The sequence below is a fragment of the Panthera leo genome, chromosome C2, assembly GCF_018350215.1.
Source record: "Panthera leo isolate Ple1 chromosome C2, P.leo_Ple1_pat1.1, whole genome shotgun sequence".
Lineage (NCBI taxonomy): Eukaryota > Metazoa > Chordata > Mammalia > Carnivora > Felidae > Panthera > Panthera leo.
The window spans coordinates 66,745,565-66,771,200 of NC_056687.1; the positions used below are offsets into that span (position 1 = coordinate 66,745,565).

The 25,636-nt window shown below is 33.5% G+C and overlaps 1 protein-coding gene across 6 annotated transcripts in view; it reads left to right on the forward strand.

The window, feature by feature from the left end:
* Positions 1-25,636, forward strand: part of STXBP5L (syntaxin binding protein 5L) — a 382,439-nt gene that overhangs the window by 310,731 nt on the left and 46,072 nt on the right. For 4 of the 6 annotated variants that reach the window (XM_042955304.1, XM_042955301.1, XM_042955302.1 and 1 more), the window contains 2 exons: positions 4,415-4,480; positions 11,737-11,829. In XM_042955304.1, coding sequence (XP_042811238.1) covers positions 4,415-4,480; positions 11,737-11,829 — 159 coding nt within the window. The remainder of the gene's footprint in view (positions 1-4,414; positions 4,481-11,736; positions 11,830-25,636) is intronic. The other 2 variants (XM_042955305.1, XM_042955306.1) reach the window with 1 other exon arrangement.

Here is a 25,636-nt window from a genome sequence, read left to right on the forward strand (position 1 = left end):
TGAAAAACAGTGTGAAATTTCCTCACAAACTAAAAATAGAACTACCATAAAATCCAGCAATTCTACTTCTGGGTATCTATACAGAAAAATAAAAAACTAACTCAAAAAGATATATGCCACTCCCATGTTCATTGCAGCATTATTTACATATTTTCCAAGATATAGAAACAACCTAAGTGTTATCAATGGATGGATGAATAAAGAAAATACGATTGAGTTACACACACACACACACACACACACACACACACACACACACAAACTGGATTATTATTCAGCCATAAAAAAGAAGGAAATCTTGCCATTTGCAAGAACATGGATGGACCTTGAGAGCATTACAGTGCCCAGTGAAATAAGACCCATGACATCACTTATATGTGGAATCTAAAAATGAACAAAGAGCAACAAAAATGAGCACATAGATCTGGGGAAGAGATTGGTGGTTTTCAGAGGCAGAGGGTGAAGCGTCAATGAAATGGGTGAATGAGGTCAAGGGAAAATAAGACCCAAATGGAAATTCTTATACAAAAGTACAGTACAAAAAGTACAGTAAATGAAAAGAAAAATTTGCTAGAGGGAGTCAACAGTAGATCTGAACTGGCAGAAATCAGAATCAGCAAACTTGAAGGAAACTTATAGAGACTGTGTATTCTGAGGGGAAAAAAATTAAGAAAAATTAACAAATCCTCAAAGAAGCTTAGGATACTGTAAATGTAGCAAACATGTCCATAATAAGAGTAGAAAAGAGAGAAGCAGGAAAATATTCAAAAAGATAATGGCTGAAAACTTCCAAAATTTGATGAAAACCATTAATGCATATGTCTAAAATGTCAGTGAACTCCAAACAGGATAAATGCAAAGATACCCACACCCAGAAACATCATAGTAAAAATGCTGAAAGGCAAAAAAATCTTGAAAACAGTAAGAGAAAAATGACTTGTCCCATACAACAGAACTGAAGTAGGATTAACAGTTCATTAGAAACAATGGAGGCCAGAAGCAGTAGGACAACATATTCAGAGTGCTCAAAGGAAAAACCTAAACCCAAAAATCTTATATCCAGCAAAACAATCTTTCAAAAATGTAGCTGAAATAAAGTCATTCCCCGATAAACAAAAAATGAGAGAATTTGTTGCTAGCATAGGCCACTTTATAAGAAATACTAAAGGAAGTTTTTCTCAGGCTGAAAAAAATTAATGCCAGATGATAATTTGAATTCACACAAGGGGAAAAAGAACACTACTAAGGTAACTATGTAATTATAAAATAATAATATAAATGTACATGACTTCTTCTCTTAACTGATTTAAAAAGCCATTTATGAAACAATATTATAAAATTGTCTTGATGGGCCTACAGTATGTAGAAATGTAATATATTTTCCAATAACAGCACAAAGGAAGTAGGTGGGAGCAAAGTTGTATTTGAGTAAGCAAACAAAACCAGGTGGATTGACTGGAACAAATGAAGAGAACTAGAAATGATAAATTGCAAAGTTAATATACAAACTATAAATATATTTTCTGCTTTCTTCTCTCAGGTTTTATAAAAACCCAAAGTTATATAAAGTAATCATTATAATAATATGTTGCTGGATTTGTAACACATATGGATATATTATGTATGCCAGTAATAGCACATAAAGGGGAAAGAGGAAATAGAAGTATGAAAGAATAACATTTCTACATCTCCCTGGAATTAAGTTAATATACATCTGAAGTAGATACTGAGAAGTTAAGATGTATATGTTATCTTAGAGCAAGGCCAAAAATATGATGACAAAATCATTAAAGAAATGAATGAGTTACACTAGAAAATATTTAATGCCAAACAAAGCAGTAAGGAAGATTAGAAGGACAAAAAGACATGAGACATACAGAAAAATAAAGTAGAATGACAGGTGTAACCTAACTGTATCAGTTATAACATTAAATGTGGATAGATTTAACAATTCAATCAGAAGACAAAGACTGTTGAGCCAGATTTTTTAAAAAACCAAGATTTAACTCCATGCTGTCAGAGGCCACACATAAAGATGTAAATCCGTTGAAAGTTAAAAGAGAAAAAAACCATGCAAACAGCAAGTACAGCTGTAGTTAATACCAGACAAAATAGATTTTAAAGCAAAAAAAAGTTACTATAAATAGGGACATCTAAAATGAAAAAATGGTTAACCCATCTAGAAGATATAACATCTGTGCATCTGACGACCGATCTACAAAGTACATGAAGCAATACTTGACAGAATCAAAGGGAGAGAGAGAGACAATCCAACAATAATTACTGGGAATTTCAGTACTTCACTTCGAATAATGATACAAGAAGTAGACAGAAAACCAAAAAGGAAATAAAGACTTGAAAAATGCCACATACAAAACCTCTATACTGAAATCTACAAACTCATGCAGAAAGAAAAAAAAATTTAAAACATCATTTAAATAGAGGAGAATACCATGTTTATAGGTTGGGAGACTGAATATTTTTAAAATGTTTATTCTATCAAAATTACTATGGATTTATTACAGTCCAGTAAAAATTTGGCATATCCTTTTGTAGCAATTGACAAATTGATTCTAAAACTTATTTAGAAATGCAAAAAATCTGAAGTAATTAAAACACTCTTGGAAAAGAACAAAGTTGGAGTATTTTACTACCTGACTTTAAGATGTACTATAGACCTGCATTAATGTGGTAGTCAAAAAAAGATAGACAAATAGACCAATGACTACAAAATACAAAGTCTAGAAGTAAACTTACACATATGTATCCGATTTATTTTTTACTAAGGCACTAATAAAAATCAATGAAAAAAGGAAAATCTTTTTAACAAATAATGATGGAAAAACTAGACAAACAACATATAGGGAAAAATGAACCTTAATCTCTACCTCACACCACAATCAAAATTTATTTGAGATGAATTATAGTCCTAAAACTGAAAGCTGAAAATTAAAAAAGCTTCTTGGAGAATACAATAATATCTTCATGAGCATTGAGTAGGCAAAGATTACTTAAACAGGAATTATAAAAAATTCACAATTAAAAAATTTCATAAAGGGTCCTTCAAGTAAACTAATCTCCTGAACATCAAAAGATTTCATTTTCATTAAGAAAATGACAAAAAAAAAAAAAAAGAAAATGACAAGATAAGTCACATACTGGAAGAAAATATTCACAGTACCTACTTCTAACAAAAGACTCTTAAGTATATAAATAATTCTATTCAAGATTTGGCACATACTTGGTTCTGTAACCTTAAATTGTTTAAACTCTTCAAACTCATAGTTTCTTATCTGTAAATCATAAGAGGTGGGCTAGAGTACCACAGCAGCCTTTTCCCAAATTCTATAATTTTTTGAACCATAGTAAGTTTATTGGTACAAATTATATCAAGAAAGGGGTGGTAGCAAGGAATATGGACAAAGATAGTTCTGGTAATTGACAATAGTTTTTAATAAGTACTTCTGGATATAAAGATTTACATTAAAGTAGGAACTCTGAATATTTTTTATAAGGAAGAAGTATATAAGAATCTCTAACAAGTATAGGAAAACCATAATTAAGGATATTTTATGAATGCCACAGGAATGCAGGCTGGCAGATAGCAAGAATTATAAAATATTTATTTATTGTGCCTATCCTTGTGTTTGTCAGTAGAGTTACATAACAGAGTATTAAAAATAAGAGAGGGGTGACTGAGTGGCTCAGTTGGTTGAACCTCTGACTCTTGGTTTCAGCTCAGATTGTGGTGTTGAAGTTCCTGAGATCAAGCTCTGTCAGCACAGAGCCTGCCTGGGATTCTCTCTCTCTGCCCCTCCCCCACTCACATGTGTGCTCTCTCTCTCTCTCTCTCTCTTAAAATACATAAAATTAAAAAAATTTTTTAAAAAGTAAGAGAAAAATGTAATGCTTATTATAAGAAGGAATTTGATATCATCAAATAAGTCACTTAATATGTATTATACAACACTGCATTTTTATAACTAAGAATAATATTTAGAATCTGTAGCATCCCTTAAAGTTCTTTTTAAAAGCCAATAAGCATTTATCTTGAAAGAAGATTTGATTAGGTCTTTTTAAAAACTCCTTATAAATTGTATTATTTTTGGTCTATTTTTAGATAAAACTAGGTCATTTATTAAAGTAGCTATTTCATGTTAAAAAGTAAGAAAGAAGATTTTATATTTTACTACCATTATGTTAATTACTCCTTGTATATATCTATTAGTTATTGCTCCTTATTGTTTCTGGTATCACTTACTGAAACAAATTTTCAGAATCATTGTCATAACACGAGAATAGAAAAGTTTCACAGGGAGAAGAAAAACCTTTTGAAAATTTTAGGAATGAATATATAAGAATTATCTACAATTGTTAGCGAAATTTATCTAATTTCTTGTCATTTCATTTTCAGGTTTAACTGAGCTAAATGATAGTCCCGTTCCCCTGGAACTTGAGCGCTGCAAGTCTCCCACTTCAGGTAAACATGAATGTTAACTTTCAGCCTTCTTGTAATTCACTGCAGTAATCTACTGCTTTATTTTCTTAATTCTTACAATGTAAAATTCATAATTTTAGTAATTGTTTCTAATTTAGTTTCTGAAATTTTACCATAAGCAAATATATACAAAATTCTTGGCCTCCCAAAAAATTAAGATCAGAGATATGAGTGTAGTACATTTAAAGACATTTTAAACAAAGGTTTTTCAAAAAAAGAAAAAATGATAATATGCTGGAAGTAAAGCATCAAGAAAGCATGAGCCTACCACAGTATATTAAAAATGTGAGTATAAAGATTCCTAGGAATAGGTCTTTTAAGGTGTACAAGAAATGTTAGTAGAAATTATTGGGTGGTGGGATTAGAAATGGTTAGCTTATATTTTTTCATTTATTTACCTGATTTTTCTCCAATACATATACAGTATATGTAAATTTTTGAACACCAAAAAATATTACGTATTTCTTTGACACTGAACTATATGTTTTCAGAGTATCAAAAAATTATAATTCCTTATAATTAATTTTTATTTTAACTTCATATAAATTTATAAACATTTAATGCCTTAAAAAGCAATTAATTTTGACTTTTGGAAATTCTTTTCTAACTGTGATATTTCTTTAATTTACTCTATCTCTTTTTTTATGTTTATTTTTGAGAGAGAGAGAGAGAGAGAGAGAGAGAGAAAGAGAGAGAGACCATGAACGAGGGAGGGGCAGAGAGAGGGGGAGACACAGAATCTGAAGCAGGCTCCAGGCTCTGAGCTGTCAGCACAGAGCCTGATGTGGGGCTCGAACTCATGCACTATGAAATCATGACCTGAGCTGAATGAAGTTGGATGTTTAACCTACTGAGCCACTCAGGCACCCCCAATTTATTCTATCTCTTAAGAGTTGCTAATTGTTTATCCTTATTCTTCAGGAATGTGAGGCAAAGTAGAATCTAGTGTCCTGTATAAAGTTTTCTTTTAACCCTATCTATTTAATCTTTATTTCATTGCTTTTATTTTAAATATGATCTCATACTTTTACCCTTTCTTTTGTATTTCTATCCTGTAGGCACCATCCTAATTTAGGCATTTAGTATCCTACATTTAGAGTATCACAAAAATGTTCTTAACAGGTGTCTCTGTGATCTCTCATCCTTACAATTCATTTTGCATATCATGTTGCAAAACTAATCTCCTTAAAATATTACTTTGATATTTTCTCATGTCATAAATCTTCAATATAAAATTCAATATCCTATATCAATTTAAATAACTTCACTTTAAATTCTCATCCATAAGCTAAATTTAAATTTTTAAATATTTTTTTTTTTTTAGAGAGAGAGAGAGAGAGTATGCATGCAAGCAGGGGAGGGCAGAGGGAGAGAATCCCAAGCAGGCTCCACACTCTCAGTGCAGAGCCCAGCACAGGGCTGGATCTCACAACCGCGAGATCATGACCTGAGCCAAAATCAAGATCAGGTGCTTAACCAACTGAACCACGCAGGCACCCCTGTAATCTGAATTTTAATAGTAATATAGGGTTCAAAAGTCAAAGAGAAGTGGTATTTAAAAATCTCCCTCCCACCCTTCCCCATACTTTGTTTCCATCCTTTTGAAAAATAAACATTGTTACTTTCTTATTTATCCTTTCAATTTGTATTTGTAAACAAGCCAAAAAGACATAGTATATTCATTTTTGCTTCCTGTTCTATACATTAGTATAGTATATACATTTCAATATACTTTGCTTGATTCACTGTACTGTGTATCTTGTCTTTCCATTTCATTACATAATCATTACAGTTGTATGTTATTGAAATGCATGCAGTTACTATAATTTATTTAGTATTTCACCAATTAAGGGACCCTTAGTTTGCTACCAGTGTTCTGCCATGTCAAACAATGCTGCAGTGACTAACCTTCATACCTTCCTCATTATAAACGTGTACAGGTAGGGGCGCCTGGGTGGCTTAGTCAATTAAACAGACTTTGGCTCAGGTCATGATCTCCTGGTTTGTGAGTTGGAGCCTGCATCAGGCTCTGTGTTGACAGCTCAGAGCTCAGAGCCTGGAGCCTGCTTTGGATTCTGTGTCCCGCCTCTCTCTCTGCCCCCTACCCTGCTTGTGTTCTGTCTGTCTCTCTCTCTCTCAAAAATAAACATTAAATAAATAAACAAACAAATGTGTACCAGTAGATCTGTAAATTCCTAAAATTGGAGCTTCTGAGTCAAAGAGTATATGCCTATCTAATTTTTATAAATTTTCCCAAATTGCTCTCCTTAGAGTTTGCAGCAATTTTCTCTCTTGCCATCAGTAACATACAAACAATGGTTATCTTTTTTTTTTAATTTTTGTAACGCTGGTAAGAAAAGGTCAATGTAGTTTCAATTTATCTTTCACATACGTGATATTGAATATCTTTTCAATTGTTTAAGACCTATTTATTTTTTTCTATAAATCATCTATTCATACAATTTGCCCATTTTCTACAGAGTTGTCATTTTCATATCAATTTTTATTGCCTCTTTATAAATTAAGATTACCCTTTTTTGACCTGAGATCCACATATTTTTCTCATTTTAACTTTGCTTGTGGTATCTCTTGCCTTACAGCAGTTTTTTGCATTCAGACATTTCCTTTGTGGACTTTTTTCTTTATGCTCATTAATTTAAATACAATTGTAATTATCTGCTTTTTAAAGTTTTGGTAGAATTCTCCCATCAAGTCACTTACCCTTTATAATTACTGATTTTGTATTTCATATTGTCTGTAAAGAAAACTATTTTCATCCTAGAAATTTTCTAACAATATTCAATGTAACATACACAAAGATTGTGGCTCTTTAATTAGGCTAGTTAATAGTCAATCTATTTTTCTGTTGTTGTTTTAATTTAGAGAAAGAATGTGTGTGTGTGTCTGTGTGTGTGTGTGTGTGTACACACGTGCAAGCTGGAGAGGGACAGAGAGAGAGAGAGAATCCCTCAGCAGTGCAGAGCCCAAGGTGGGGCTGGATCCCACAAACCATAAGATCATGACCTGAGTGGAAATCAAGAGTGGGACACTTTACCAACTGAGCTGCCCAGGTGCCCCTTTCTGTTTTGTTTTTTTAAACTTGAACAAAAGTTTTACTGGATTTTAGGGGTTTTAACTTAATTTCTGCTTTTAACTTTATTAGTTCCCTCCTCTGCTTTTCTAATTTTTCACTTTTCAATTTTTTTGTGGTAGGTGCTTAATTCATTTATTTCTTACATGTTGCTATACTAAGGTTAAATTTCCCATTGAACTCTGCATTGTATGTATCAGAGCTTTTGATAAATTGTGATTGCATTAATAGTAATTTCCATATGGTAGAGTTTTTTTTTCTTTTACCAGAGTTATTAATGTTAACTTGTAGCAGAATTAAGTAGCTATAAGTGCTGCTTCATTGTTATTTAAGTCTTTCATGTCTTTATATTTTAATTACTTGACTTGCCAAGGATGGAGAAAAGGAGAATTAAAATACTGTACTAATAATATGTTTCTATCTTTCCTTATATCTGCTGTGTTAAAAATATTCATGTGTAGATATTTTAAACTATATTGACAAAAAGTGCATCTTATACCATAAACCACCATTGTTCATGTCTTTTTACCTGAATTCCACTTTGTTTACTATTAATACTACAACTTTTCCTTTTTTGTTTGTTTCTTTGGAATTTTTCTTTTGTATACCTTGGTCTTACCTCTTTAGGAGTAAACTTTTTTAACTGAGGTATAATACAGAATGTCTGTAGAACACCAGAAACCTCCCTCCTGCCTCTCAGCCACTTACTCTCACAAAGGTACCCACTGTTCTGACTTTTAACCATAAATTAGTTTTGTGAGTTTTGGACTCTCATATGAATGGAAACATGCAGTATTTACTTCTTTTCTTTCTAATTTTGCTCAACATTACGTATATGATATTCAGTCACATTGAATGATTTTTAGTTCTGTGTGATACTCCATTAAATGAATATATCTATGCATTTTATTGTTGCTGCACATTTAGGTGGCTTTCAATTTGGGGTTATGTTATGACCAATCTTGTAAAATATTTATTGAAAATATAAACTCATTTTTGTTGTACATGTTTCTGGGAGTGAAGCCTGGGGGTCATAGGGTATGTTTATGTTCAGCTTCAGTAAATACTACTGAGTTTTCTAAAATGATTGCACCAATTTTACTTCCATTAACAGTATAAAAGTTTTATTTGTTCCACATACATCTTTCTCTCAGTAACATATTTAGTTTTCTTTTTAGAGGTCTTGCATACCTTTCATTAGATTTATTCCTTGGTATTTGGTGTTTTTATACGTCATAATTTTTTAATTTTTTTCTTATTGTTTGTGACTAGGTTATAAAAATACAATTAATTTGTGTATATTGATGTCATCCAGAAAACTTGATAAATTCCAATAATTTATAAATTCTTTTGGATTGTCTATCCAATTATGCCTACTGTTAAAAGAGCAGTTCTATTCTTATTTCTAAAGGAAGAAATTAACTTGGACCTCCAATATAATGTTGAATATATGTGGTATTAGCAAACATCTCTTATTTCCAGTCTCAGGCATGTCTTTCAATATCATAATTAATTATGGTAATTATTGTAGGCTTTTAGTAGACATCTTGCTTTTAGACTTTTGCCTCTGATGTTTTTTTATTATGTTAGGGTAGATCTGGAAACACCACCAAGACACTTTTTCTTTTTGTTTTGTTTTGTTTTGTTTGTTTGTTTTGCAAGGCAGAGTCAGGACTTTGCATGTCATAAGGTAGATTACTTCAAAGCAACAAGGCTTTGACTACTTTTGTATTAGGATACTTGGGACAGAAATGATTGGCTGTGATAAGATTCACTTATCACTTCAGTGCCTTATTTGAGACTGGTTTGCTGGGCAGGGCCCACTCTTCTTTAGTAGCAGCCTTAAATCATATTCACAGTTGAGGAATGATTTTTTTTTCCTTATAACAACTTTTTAGTCATTTTATGTTTGTTAAAATACATGAAATCTATCCTTCTGGGAACAGTGCCAACAAAGTTTATTTTATCTTAAGAAAATTAGAAATAATATTTGATTATTCCATTCATTTCCCATGAAAAAATAAAAATAATGGTGTTGCATTAAAGGGTCTTTCTAAGCCCACAAAGGAGAATGTACCCCATGCCATTCCTAGAATACCACAGCAACACATATACATAAAACTACATTCTGAAATCTCTTCCTATTGTAGGAATTGCTTTATTTAATCTAGATTATCAGGAGAGGTATTGTTAGGGTAAATGCAGACTTTTCAGTCCAATCTCATAAAACTAAAACGTAACCCAAAAAAGCACATTTAAGACTTTAATGGTAGTTTAAATCTCATGAAGCCTATTATCTCTAAAGGCAGAAAAGAATGAAAATATAAACAGTGAAAATGTTTAGATAACTTATAAAGGGCAGAATCAATATGTGTAATAAAGGGAAACCAGAAAATAATAATACATCTGACTTCTGAAAAATTAAGAAAAGCAGCCATGCCTTCTAATGTCTCCTTGATTCACATACTAAAAAAACTAGATCTGATTAATAATGTCAATTATTATGTTTGTATCTGGGTATATCTCCCCTTTTTCATATATATGTAGCATTTAAGAGCCAATACTATTCTTGTCTTTTTTTTTTCCTTAATGCAATGGTTCTCAAACATAAGCCTATATGAGAATGATGTGAACATTTTGTTAAAACACAGATTGCTGAGTGCCAAAGATTCTAATTGGGCACTGAGTGTCTAGAGTGGGGCCTGAAATTTTGCAAAGCAAGGTCCCAGGTGATGCCAATGCTTCTGGTCTCTGGACCACTTGAGAACTATGGCTCTGTGAAAAATTTTTAAATATTTTTTCAATAGTTACACTTACCCTCTCAGTATGTATTTTGTGATCTCAAACCTTAACCCCTTCAAAGTCTGATAAAAGTAGATTAGAACATTGATGCAAAGAGCTGAGTAATGATGGCTGGTAATTAGGCAAGCCAGAGACCAGTAATAATTTTATAATTCTGATTTTCTACATGGATCTCAAACTCCCTTTTAGCTCAATAAACTGCAAGTAAAATAGTGCAAAGTTTAAGTCTATTAAATATTTATTTGAGGACAATGAGAACAGAATAGGAATTCAGAGCTGAAAGAATCTCAGTGAGCCAACCAGAATGCTGATGTTCTTAACTTCCAGGATACTATAGCCATTTCATATTATTTATTCATTCACCCAACTATTTAACAGGTAATTTTCAGTATGTGTAGTTATGTAGATATTATGCTATCTATCCCTGGAGAATAAACTAATGAACAAAATAACATACTCCATGCCAAATAGACCTGACAGTGTATCTGCAGAAACCAACATTAAACTAATAATTTTACCAATAGTCAGCTGTTTTTCCTTAAAGCTGTGTAACCATTTTTCACTCACCAGGTAAGGCTGTGCAGTTTGTGTACTGCATAAACATACCTTCCAAGGGGATGAACAGGAACATTCAGCCCTAGCTCCACTTACCTGGAACAGAACTGCAATCCCTCAAGGAAATAGACGCCTTTTCTTTGGACAAAGAGTTGAAAACTACCCAAGCCTTCAACTGTAGGGTTATATCTGCCCACAAGATGTGCATTTGTCTAATTTTTATTCCTTAAAGGTGTGTCTTTAAAAATTACTTGCTCAGATGAACATCTTTTTCTAGGCTAGCATCGGGTTCTAATATTCCTGCTACCTCTACAGCCATCAATCCTCATAATTCTCACTGTCCACAGTATACAATAGACTTACTATGCTATCAAGTTCAAGTTAAGGCTAGGGTGATAGAATTATTTATCGTTATTAAAATATGTTACTTTAGGTTTCTTTAGTAAAGATATCTTTATCAAAATTTCATAGAGGCTAACATCACAAAAACTAACAAAGAAGCAACCAGCTCTGTTGTTCTCAAACTGGAGTTAGAACTAGGTCTTATAGCCTACATTGAATTCTTGTTCTGCACGGTTCTACATTTCTAGAAACCCAGTACATCCTCCAAAGAAGAAAGCTTCTTCCATTCAAATAGTCCTCTGTTAGGGCAGTGCCAAAACACCCAGATAAATGCACAAAATAGAGACCCTTCCAGATAGTTATCATGCAATTCACCCCTTAGATAAAACTTCTGGGTTCACCTGGGCTAAGAAATTATATGCCAATAGTTTTTATTCCCTTCCTTTAGGACTTGCTACCAGAACTCCTGAGGCAGCACCAGGCTTTTATAGGAATGAAATACCAGCTGTGAGACAGAGGAATCAAGTACATCACTTGCCAGGTGAAAGTGAAAATCTCTTTTGTGAACAAACAAGTTTTTCATATCTCTACAATTTTCTGGACTTCACAATTTGTCTCAAAAGCTTTATTCCTATCTGTGCTGAAAATACAGGTCCCTCGTGGTGAATGAAGACAAATTTCCCTGAAGTAATAAAACCATGGACACTGACTTCATTCAATACAAAACAGGAATTGTTAGGGCTTTTGTGAAAGACTTTGAAATGTTCTATAGAATTTTGATAATGTTGTTTTTCTGCTTTAAACCTGAATACTTTTATCATACCTATAAGAAAATATGAGGGGAGCAACAGAGAATTCAGGGAAACTTAAGAGCCAAAAGGTAGAGTGGTTTTGTAAAAATTCTCCTAATTCTTCATAATACAATTAAGTATTTTCTATGATCAGAAACTACTGTGATGAACCCTGAAACTCCACCAAAGAATTGCCTCAAAGGGGCAATGTTCTCTCAGAAATAGCAGAAAGGAAGGTCTTATAATCTGTTTTAAGCAGAGCCATTGAATATTTGATACTGCTCAGAGAGACCAAATCAAAATCAAACACAGGTTGTACAGCTTCCTTAAATTAGGCATTCATTACAAAATGGTTGTGACCAGATTTGCAATTTAAGAAGCATAAATTACTAATATTCTAGAATCCAAATAAGTCAGTAACCAAGGATCCTAAAAATAGTTGTAACCCATAATTTTCCAAACAGTAACTTACTTTTTTCTTATGTAATACAACACCCCTGTGATAGGCCTTTTTCTGAGGAGAAAACTGATGGTCAGAGTATTTAAGTAATTAGATCTGGAATTCTAATTTGGTTACATTTGGTTGTAAAGCCTATGTGTTTTCCTGGTTTCATTAATAAAATGAAAAAAAGAAATACGAAAATTGCAAAAAACTAATCACAACTGAAATTAAAATATAAGCAAGCAGTGACAAAATTGCTATGAAGAGAATGTTTTAACAAAGAAATTCAAAAGAACTTAAGAAATATACGTTGCATGAAACATTAGAAATATAGTTTACCATTTAAGTTCCAGGAAAAACTAGATACAAAAATGGTTTTTAGTTTTATAGTGCATAAAATCAACAAATTATCACATTTGAATTTATCAAGCCTTGTTTGCTAAAAATTGTAATCAATGTTGGTATAGTACTTTAAAGCAAACAAAGTATTTTTCATATGTATTATCTTATTCAATCCTACAGCAACTCTGAAGAAATTATGACTAAGGAAAAATTTCATAACTTGCTCAAGATAACCCTGCTAATAATAAATGACTTAGTCTAAACCAACTCATATCTTCAGACTTCAAGTTCCTCTGATCCCAAATTATTTGTCCTCCTATTATGTGCTTTTTAAAAAAGTATGTTGAAGAAACTAGTTCTCTCTGGGATTTATAATTCAAGGTAGATAAGAACAGAAGTAAAGTTTCCCAATCTTTTAACTCTCATTCATACAACACTAATAACAAGTTACTGATTCATTAACACTGTCCAGATAGAAATAGGATATATATATTGATATTGTAAGAAAAGTGAAGTCATGACGTTAAACATTTTTTTATGCTGAGGAAAATTCTAATAAAGATACTTCTTTGCCTGGATATGCCTTAGCAACTTCCTAAAAAGGTGAGGGCAGGGGGAGTAACATAGAGGCATGTAGGCCTTTCAGTGCTCTACCATGGATGGTGACTCCAACATTGTGCATATGTTTGAACTGTACCTATATACATAGCAGGTATTTTTGTTTTATCTGTTTCTGGCTTAGGGAAGATACAGACAAATGAAATTTGTTACTTTGTTCCAACTAGTCAGTGAATGAGTCAATACACAGATAAATTTTATAAACATTTCAATCTAAACAACTTTTAATTTATTATTAGATTTATTTATTTTGCAGAAGGCATCTAGGCCACACAAGTGGTATCTTCTGTATCATACATATATCATACATATTATGTTGCTTACTGGAAAGGGCATAGCTTTGGAGTCAGAGAAATTTGAACTTACCTGTCATTTCCTACCATGATATCTTTAGCCAACTTATCAAATAGAAATCTTTCATTGGAAATCAAAAAGTCAATCCAGTTGTTTCTAACCAAGAAACAACTAATCAAAATCTTTCAATTAGAAATTTCTAGCCTATCTCTGTATTTTATTTCCCATTAAAGTAGTAAGCCACATTCAGACTGACTCAGGGTTTGTTTTGTTCCAAAAATTTTGATTCAGCTGTGGAATTAAGGACCTGAGAGGTTCTTTTTTTTTTTTTTTTTAATTTTTTTTTAATGTTTATTTTTGAGAGAGAGAGAGAGAGACAGAGTGTAAACGGGCAAGGAGTGTAGAGAGAGGGAGACACAGATTCTGAAGCAGGCTTCAGGCTCCAAGCTGTCAACACAGAGCCTGACACGGACTGTGAGATCATGACCTGAGCCAAGTTGGATGCTTAACAAACTGAGCCACTCAGGCACCCCAAGAGGTTCTTTTTTTTTTATGTGTTATTTTTTCAAGTGTTTACTTAAATTCCATTTAGTTAATATATAGTATAATATTAGTTTCAGGTGTACAATATAGTGATTCAGCACTCCCATGCCACACTCATGCTCATCACAAGTGTATTTCTTAATCCCCATCACCTATTTTACCCATCCCCCTGCCCACCTTTCCTCTGGTAACCATCAGTTTGCTCTCTATAGTTAAGAGTTTGTTCTGAGAGTTGAGGCCAATACAACATATCTCTGATGAGCCAGGCTGCTCTTTCCATTGACTTTGACTTGAATTAGGAGTTAGGAAAAAAGCATGTGAATATAACAAGTGATTGAAGGATTTGATACATTAATGATGCATGAAGCCCCCTAGTTAAAATAGTATTGTAGTGCCTGAAGTTCTGTTCTTATTTAGGCCTGAACATACTACCTCATTCTGGCATAAGCTATCAGACTACTCCATGGTAAGCTATGGTAAGCTTACTCTATGGTAAGCTATCAGACTACTCCACCTATTATTGTAACTGAGCCTGGAGGCAGAAATTCTAGAATAGAGATAAATAGTCTTGCAAAAGTTTATAATCTGGTGCTGTTCTAGGCCATCACCTGAACTTTAGGGCTGAATTTATATATATTACTATGTATTTTGCCATCAGTCAATTATTTCATTCATTTGCATCGTCTTTGGTCTCTTATACCATCCTACCTGATATTTTCTAGGTAAGTCAGAGGTGATAGATGTGATTAGGTGAGTGAGTAACCCTTTCTGTGGGGATAATTTTCTATGAATTTTTTAAATTTAGTTTTATTGAGATATAATTTATATAGGATAAAATTCACTTTTTTAGTGTATATTCATGAATTTTCTGGGTTTTTTTTTCAAAAGTGTATGCCATAACATGTTAAAGGGACAAGAATTTCCTGGCAATTTGCCCAGAACCTAACAGAATTAAGATAATAAGAAATCAAACTGTTCTAAGTCTAACACTTGGTGCAGCAATAGTCCCTGCCCTGCAGGTGGATTACCTATGTCACTATTTGCTGTGCTACTGTCAGTGAGCCAAGATGAGCAGTTTTTCAAAGTGTGAAGGATTAAAAATAGTACTCTAGAAGAGAACGCACAACATGATTTAAAGAGATTTTCATGGAAAATAAGCCCATTATGAATTAAGTGTATGGCATTACTATTGAAAAGAGCAGTGGAGTCTTAGGAAGTACTACTGTGCAGAGCAAACAAATAATAGTGCTATATACAATTGGAGACTATCCCAATGTGCAATGTTTAATCCTAGGTACCAGATTTTAAATACGACACATTGCCCAGACAAGTCATTTCTGGTATAAAATACCACAGAGAAACAATATTTTCTTGTCAACTAATAATGAAATTAATAGCTAACACTGAATTCTTATTAGATACCACACCATGCTAAATGCATTACACATATTCACTTAATTAATGCTGATAGAGATCCCTATGAAGTAGGGACTATTATTATTTCCATTTTACAGAGAAAGTGAAACATACTCTTCCTGAGATTAAGTAACTACTACCCCAGCTTCACTCACTCACCTGGCAAATGGTTGAGTCATGATATGAATCCAGGTCACTTGTGTTCTGGATCACTGGGCTTTGCTTCATCTAAAAAACAGGAAACCTGCATAGGAGAAAAGCAAAAAGTCTTTATGGAGCTTTACAGAGGGGAAAAAAGACCAATTAAAATTTAGAAAATGTAAGATTGAAAATAGAGATGACAAAATTTGTTTTTTTTTTTTTTACTTAACTCAAAGGAACCAAAAGCACCGGTTAACTTGAAAATGAATATAATAATCAATTTTTAAAGATCATGAAAGTGTTATGAATATCTATGTATCTATCTGTAACTGTATATACATCTAATTTAACAACTAGGACAAATGGTGTCTCATATGAAAAATCTAGGGTGCATCTCAGGAAATACTTCTTGTGGAAGGTTCCTGAATAGGTTAATGTTCATAAAACCATAAAATGTTATTTCTCAAAATGTGATCTACCAACCTCTTTGCATCAGTATCACCATCTTAAAATAAAAATTCCTGCCTATCTGTTCGGAGTACCTGGAGATGGCCCCTAAGTCTCTGCAGAGGCTTTAAGATCTGACATATGAGAGCAAGAATCATTTATTCTTTATTGCTCTAGAGGCCGGAACTGGGACAATTATAAATGGTAAAGGAAAATAGTTTGAGCTCACATAGAAGGAAATTTTGTAGCAATATAGCAACCCCAAATTGGATTTTTTTTTCTACCTTTAAAGGTTTCAATCAGAACTATTCAAACAGATAGGATATCAAGAATGTTGTAGGAGAAATACTTTCATTGAATAGGATATTTGACTAGATGATCTCTAAGATTCCTGGGAGCCAAGATTCTCTTTCTCTCTTTTTTGTGTAATGTGCTAAGCCAGTGAGTCGTGAGAAGTTTCTATTTACCATTTTCTCCGCAGTGCATATGCTTTAGCTTAGAGAACAGTAAAAATGTACCAATTCAGAGAGGCACATTCCCAGGGGAACATTGCAAAGGTTTTTATCCTGTACATTTGCAAGACTAAAGGCCTGTTACTACCTCTTACCTTATTCATCTTCCGACCCAAATTCCTCAAATGTTCATGTGTAACATATTTCTCTAACACTTGAACATACTTTCTCTGCTTAGCCTTCTTCAGCGTAATTCTTCACCGCCTACCTTCTGACTTTATTGGCTTTTTTTCAACATTCATTCAGCAAACACTTATTGTACACCTACTCTATGTCAATAATTTATTAGGTATTGGGAATACAACCTCCCATCTTTGGAGAACTCAGTTTCAGGAAGTTAATGGATAGTAGCATTAAAAAAATCAAGTGTAATAAAATGTGTTAAGTGTTATAAAGGAAATGTGCACAAGATGCTATGAAAGTAAAGATAATGGCACCAGATGAAACCTTAAATTTGAGGCTGCATTCAAAAAGGAGGTGATTTCTGAGCTGTCTTGGAGGACAAGTAAGAATTTACTAGTTGTCTGGACACTAAGAGCCTGGACACTAAAGAGCCCCTCCCCCCACAAAAAAAGTTTATTTGGGCAAGTGAAGAGAATCATTCTGTGCATGAATAATTATTAACATTGTTATTAAACTTTCCTAATTAATCCCACCAAATCATTCCCTTTCACTCCTTCAGTTATACTATTGAAATTGGGGTTTGTGAACTCCAGTTTTCAGGCTTTCTACAGGAAACCAAAAAGACGGGTAATAAAATGGAGGGGGGAATCTAAAAACATGGAGGAGATTTGGAAGACAGACTAAGTTAGATACTAGAATATACAATTCACAATATACAAGTGAATTTTCCATCAAAAAGAAGAGTAGAAAGTGGGAAGGCATGTGACATTGTGGTCATTGTCCTCCTGTATGCATCTGGGCTTATGACCAATAAGCAGGGACTGTTCGACTTTTTGAAAACATCATTGTAATTTATTTAAAGTAATTAATACTATATAGATATGTTGAAATACCCTATTTAAAAATAAAATAGAAACAATTGACATAAATTATGAAACCAATCCTTACATTAGTTATTAAAAAATTAAATGAAAGAGTAGTGAACACACCCCACTCCTTCACTTCATCTGAATTAGGAATTTACAAAATATATTTGCAATCTCTTCTGAAGCATATTACATATATTTAGTTTGCCATATTTTGATATAAATAAATTTTTGCTTGTGCTAATTCTAAACCCAAATTACTAAAATTTGATTTACTGATTGCCCCTTAATCTCTTTATTTTTTATTTTTTGGAAAGAGAGTGAGAGAACACACGCATGCAAGTGGGGGGGAAGGGCAGAGGAAAAGAGAACCCCAAGCAGGCTCCTTGCTCAGCCCAGAGCTGGGCTGGATTCCATGACCCTGAAATCATCACCTGAGCAGAAATCAAGAGTGGGTTCCTGGGCCTCCAGGAGTCCCTGCCCCTTAATCTTAATAGAATTATTTTTAATGTTTTATCATAGCAACAATTGTCAGCTGCTATTATTTTTATTAAAATGATAATACTTAGATTTCCTTTTACAAGTAGTTCAACATGGCATCTAATAATAAGCAAACCACAGCCCAAGGGCCAAATCCAGCTTGCCACTTATTTTGTTATGACTTGTGAAATAAGAATGGGGTTTTAATTTTTGTTAAATTTTTTTTTTAATATTTATTTATTTTTGACAGAGAGACAGCATGAGTGGGGGAGGGGCAGAGAGAGAGGGAGACATAAAATCCGAAGCAGGCTCCAGGCTCTGAGCTGTCAGCACAGAGCCCGACACGGGGCTCAAACCCACAGACCAGGAGATCATGACCTGAGTTGAAGTCAGACACTCAACCGACTGAGCCACCCAGGCGCCCAAGAATGGGGTTTTAGTTTTTAAATGATTGGTTGAAAAAAAAATCAAGAGATAAATATTTCAGGACACATAAAGCACCGTTTTTATGTGTCTCTTAATAATAAGAGCAGTAAAAACCTCATACATTGTATATTAATGCAGTTAGAATCCTTAAGTAGTTAGCATTTTATGACATATCTGCCAGATTTCATGGCCAATTGCTTTACACCTAACATTTTTACATTTAATGAAAAGCTATCTTGTTTCTCATTTTTAACCAAAAATAGACCTTTCTCTTTCCTGACAATATTTTGAATTAAAAACTTAAAAATGGTGTGCCTGGGTGGCTCAGTCAGTTAAGCATCAGACTCTTGATAATGGCTCAGGTCGTGATCTCAGGATTTGTGAGATGGAGCTCTGTGTTAGCTTCTGCATTCACAACGCGGAGCCTGCTTGGGATTCTCTCTCCCTCTATCTCTACCCCTCTCCCACTCTCGCTCTCCCTGTCTCTCTCAAAATAAATAAATAAACATTTTTTTTAAACCTAAAAATGGGAGCACCTGGGTAGCTCACTTCATTGAGCATCCAACTTCCGCTCAGGTCATGATCTTGTGGTCCATAGGCTCAAGCTGGAGTCGGACTCTGTGCTGACAACCTAGAGCCTAGAGCCTGCTTTGGATTCTGTGTCTCCCTCTCTCTCTGCACCTCCCCTGCTTGCACTCTGTCCCTCTCTCTCAAAAATAAAATATACATTAAAAAAATTTTTTTAATTAAAACTAAAATTAAGAAAACCAAAAAATGAATTTTATAGAATTCAAGCCTTGAATGTACATAATTCAGGGACTGGCTGATAATATTATGAATATATTGTTGTATATGCACCATAGGATATTATAAATGAAACACAGGCCCCCATAAGCCCTTAAAAAATATCTACTACAAGATGATCTCCAGCCAATGAAAAGATGCACAGAGAGGCCATGCTCAAAGAAATATAGTGATTATTTAATTTATTTAGGTGTAAAGCTACAAACAACAGTGGCAAATTGGTGGTAATAGGAGAACAAAGACAAGTAGAGGAAGAAGCATTACACTAATTTCACTTTTCATAAGGGGAAATAAATTGTTATTATGCATAGATAACAACTTAAGAAGAAGAATAAATCCTCAAGATAACCACTAGAAAAAAGGTAAAATACCCTAAAATGTCAAAAATTAAAAGGATAAAACATATAAAACTAAACAAGAAAACACAGACAATATAGTAAAAGTGTCTACAAAAAGCAGCAGCAGAAGATACAACCCACTATAAAAGTGACAGAGTAGAACAGAGTCTGTTCTAATTCTCCATTTTGAGACCAGTGTCTTTTAATTCTCCATTTTGAGACTCAGGACTGCCCTGACCCTAGCTTTCTACCTTTTGAAAACATCAAGAATATTGTCTTTGCAACAACTTTTTACTAGAGCCAGTCATTTGTCATGCATGGAATGGGGGTCATACTCAGATTGTTCTTAACCAAAATAACCACAAAGTTTATATCTATAGGAAGAATGGGAGCCAGTGGGTAAACTGGCTCATGAACTCCAGGCACACAATAAACACATCGCAGATGCTTATTTGTCTTTCAAGAGTGACTACATTGGTATTTTCAGGAGCGAGAAAGATGGTGTCTGGAAGCTAACCCTGGTGAATTAATTATGCTGCCATTTTTGTGACGTGGTCCCCTCTAGAGAACAAATATGCTGTGGATAGTGAAGCACAGTTCATTTCTGTTTATTACTTGAGTATGAAAATGGCAAGTGAGTAAGCAAACATATTAGAAGCTAATTCATTCAATGGTCCTCAGTTTGGACTGGCATATCAACAATATTTTGCTGGCATCAGGATTATGTGACTTCAAATGCAGAGTGCTTCTGCATACATTGAAGATGTGAATGAAAACCAACAAGTAGCTAGAACAAACTCCTAAAATTTGTATGGAACCAGAAAAGACCCCAAATAGCCAAAGCAATCTTGAAAAAGAAAACCAAAGCAGGAGGCATCACAATCCCAAACTTCAAGCTATACTACAAAGCTGTAATCATCAAGACAGTATGGTACTGGCACAAAAACAGACACTCAGATCAATGGAACAGAATAGAGAACCCAGAAATGGATCCACAAACATATGGCCAACTAATCTTTGACAAAGCAGGAAAGAATATCCAATGGAATAAAGACAGTCTCTTCAAGTGGTGCTGGGAAAACTGGACAGCAACATGCAGAAAAATGAACCTGGATCACTTTCTTACACCATACACAAAAACTCAAAATGGATGAAATATCTGAATGTAAGACAGGAAGCCATCAAAATCCTCGAGGAGAAAGCAGGCAAAAACCTCTTCGACCTTGGCCACAGCAGCTTCTTACTCAACACATCTCTGGAGGCAAGGGAAACAAAAAAATGAACTATTGGGACCCCATCAAAATAAAAGCTTCTGCACAGGGAAGGAAACAATCAGCAAAACTAAAAGGCAACCGACAGAATGGGAGAAGATATTTGCAAATGACATATCAGATAAAGGGTTAGTATCCAAAATCTATAAAGAACTTACAGAACTCAACACCCAAAAAACAAATAATCCAGTGAAGACATGGGCAAAAGACAGGACTTTTCCAAAGAAGACATCCAGGTGGCCAACTGACACATGAAAAAATGCTCAACATCATTCGTCATCAGGAAAATACAAATCAAAACCACAATGAGATACCACCTCACACCTGTCAGAATGGCTAACATTAACAACTCAGGCAACAACAGGTGTTGGCGAGGATGCAGAGAAAGAGGATCTCTTTTGCATTGCTGGCAGGAATGCAAGCTGGTGCAGCCACTCTGGAAAACAGTATGGAGGTTTCCTCAAAAAATTAAAAATAGAACTACCCTACAACCCAGCAATTGCACTACTAGGTATTTACTCAAAGTATACAAAAATACTGATATGAAGGGACACATGCACCCTGATGTTTAAAGCATTATCAACAATAGCCACATTATGGAAACAGCCCAGATGTTCATCAACTGATGAATGCGTGAAGAAGATGTGGTATATATGTGCAATGGAATGTTACTTGGAGATCAAAATGAATGAAATCTTGCCATTTACGACAAAGTGGGTAGAGCTAGAGTGTATTATGTAAGTGAAAATAAGTCAGTCAGAGAAAGACAGATATCATATGATTTCACTTATATGTGGAATTTAAGAAACAAAACAGATGAACATATGGGAGAGGGGAAAAGAGAGAGGGGACCAACCATGAGAGACTCTTAAAGGTAGAGAACAAACAGGGTTGATACAGAGAGGTAGGTGGAAGGGTGGGCTAGATGGGTGATGGATATTAAGGAGGACTACTTGTTATGATGAGCACTGGGTACTGTACATAAGTGATGGATCACCGAATTCTACTCCTGAAACTAATATTGCAGTGTATGTAACTAACTGGAATTAAAAATTTGAAATAAAAAGAATCTTGGATAATAATGAACAGAGACCATCAATAAACAGAAATTATAAAAAGGAACCAAGTAGAAATTCTAGAGCTAAAATTACAATAGCTAAAATGAAAAACTCACCAGAAAGGTTCAACAGCAGATTTGAGTAGGCAGAGGAAACTGGCCAACTTGAATATAGCACAACTGAAATTATCAATTTGGAGAAGCAAAAAGAAAACAATGGAAAATGAACAGAGACTAAGGGACTTGTGAGACATCATTCAGCATGCCAACATATTATGGGAATACCAGAAGAAGAGAAGATAAAAGGGATAAAAAAGAATATTTGAAGAAATAATAGCTGAAAACTTCTCAAACTTGAAGAAAGATATAAGCTACACATGCAAGAAATCCTTTAAATCCCAAATATAATAAACTGAAACAGATTCACACAGGGGTGCATAATAATCACTTTACAAAGAGATTCAGATTCTGTGTCTCCGTCTCTCTCTGCCTCTCCCCACTCACACTCTGTCTCTCTCAAAAGTAAATAAAACATTTAAAAATTTAAAAAAAAGAAATTCTCAATAAGTTTAAAAGTCAAATCCACATTAGAAACCAAAGAGGCCAGAAGCAATGGGATGACATATTTAAAATTCTGGGAGGAAAAAAACTGTCAAAAAAGAATCTCAGATATATGGCAAAACTTTCCTTCAAAAATTAAAGAGAAATTAAGACATTGCCAGACACAAAAGCAAAGAAAGTTCATCACTAGTAGACCCACCCTATAAGAAATACCAAAGGGAGTCCTATAGGCTGAAATGAAAGGACATTTGACAGTAGCTTGAAGACATATAAAGAAATAAAGAACAATGGTAAAGGTAACTACATAGGTAGATATAAAAACCAATATTATTATATTTTTGGTTTTTAACTCCTTTTTATTTCTCACATGATTTAAGAGTCAAGCATATAAAACTAATTATAAATCTTTAATGTGCATGTAATGAATAAAGGTATGGAGACAACAATATAAGGGCAGGTGATGGACATTTATAGAAACAGAGTTTTGTATGCTATTGAAACTAAGTTGGAATCAATTCAAGAGACATTGGTATAAATTTGTAATCACTAGTATAACCATTAATAACTAAAAAAATATATAGAAAAGGAAATATGGAAGGAGATATACTGGGAAGAAATTAATGAAACATAATAGAAGGCAGTATGGGAGCAATTCATGAACAAAAGATATTCTGAAAAACAAATATAGAAAATTAGCAGAAGTGCTTCCTTATCAGTAATCAATTTAAATGTAAATGGATTAAACTTACCAATTAAAAGAGATTTGCAGAATACATTAAAAATATATAATCTAACTCTATATTATCTACAAGAGAGTCATTTTACATCCAGAAACACATATAGGTTGAAATTAAAAGGATGGAAAAAGACTCCATGCATAACCAAAAGAGAACTTGTATGGCAATGTTAATATTAGACAAAGTAGACCTTAAGTGAAAAAACTGTTACAAGAAACAAAGAAGAATAAAAGAATCATTTTGGTGAGAAGATATAACAATTGCAAACAAATGTGCACCAAACAGCAGAGTCCAAAATATATGAAGCAAACACTGACAGAATTGAAGGAGAAAATTAGATAGTTTTATAATAATAGTTGAAGAATTCAATAGTCTGCTTTCAATAGTGGATAGAAAATCTAGACAGGAGATCAGGAAATAGAGGACTCAAATAACACTATAAATCAACTAGCATTAACAGACACAGTAATCCACAAAGCAATAGAATACATACTCAAGTGCACATGGAACATTCTCAAGGATAGAACACATTTCAGGCCACAAAACAAGTCTCAATAAATTTACAAAGAATACAATTATACAAAATTTTTTTTCTCTAACCACAACGGGATGAAACTAGAAATCAGTAAAATTGGGAAATTCATTAAATTTGGAAATTAAACTGCAACTTTGTAAACAACCAATGGGTCACAAAGAGGAAATCACAAGTGAAATGTGAAATACTTTGAGACATATTAAAGTTAAAAGCAAAATTTGTAGTTTACACCAAAGACATAGATCAGAGGGAAATTTGTAGCTGTAATGCCTATGTTAAAAAAAGTAAGATCTCAAATCAATAACCCGTCTATATACTTCAACAAACTGGAAAAAAAGACCAAATTAAGCCCAAAGCTAGCAGAAGTAAGGAAATAATAAAGATTAAAGAGAAGACAAACTAAACAGAGAATAGAAAAACAATAATCAACAACACCAGAAACTGGTTCTTTGAAAACATCAACAAATTAACAAATCTTTACCTAGAAAAAAGAAGAGAAAATGCAAGTAATTAAAATCAAAATGAGAGTGGGTCCATTACTATCAACCTTACAGAAATGAGGGTAAGAGAATACTTTGAACAACTGTAAACCAACATTAACCTAGATGAAATTGGCAAATTCCTAGAAACACATGAATTATCAAAACTGACTCAAGAAGAAAATTTCAACATAGCTATAATACATAAAGACATTGAATCTGTACTCAAAAACTTGCTGACAAAGGAAAGTACAGCATGAGATGTCTTCACTGGTGAATTCTACCAAATATTTAGAGAATTGACACCAATCTTTCTCAAACTCTTCCAAAAAAAATACAAGAGAGGGGAACATTTCCTAATTCATTCTATGACACCAACATCACCCTAATTTCAAAGCTAGACAACACCACAATGAAATTAGAAACCAACTTCCCTTATGAATGTGCATACAAAAAATTTAACACCATATTAGCAAACAGAATTCAATAGCATGTTAAAAGGATTATGTACCATGACCAAGTGGGATTTATCCCAGAAATGCAAGGATGTTTCAACAGAAGAAAATAAAAGATGTAAAAACAGCATTAATAGAATAAAAGAAAAAAAATTACAGAGATACATCTCAATTGATACTGAAAAACCATTTCATAAAATTGAATATCCCCTCATGGTAAAAACATTCAGAAAACTAGAATTGGAAGGGAACTTCCTTAAAACAGCACAGGGAATTCCTGAAAAACTCAGACAAGATTCTACTCAATGATGAAAGATAAAAATTTTCCTCCTTAAGATCCGGAACAAGACAAAGATGCCTGTTTTTACCACCTGTATTCTATATTGCACTGGAAGTTCTAGCCAGAGAAATCAGGCAAGAAATAAGAGGCATTAAAAATGGAAAAGAAGTAAAACTATCCCTGTTGACAAATGGCATGATCCTGTATAGAAAATCCCAAAGAATCCACAAAAGAACAACTAGAATAAGTGAATTCAACAAAGTTGCAGGGTATAATATAAACTGCAAAATCAGTTGTGTTTCTATACACCAGCAATGAAATTTTTAAAAAAGAATTTAGTAAATTCTTACAAGTCTCTAAAAGAATAAAACGCTTTTAAATAAATTTAAC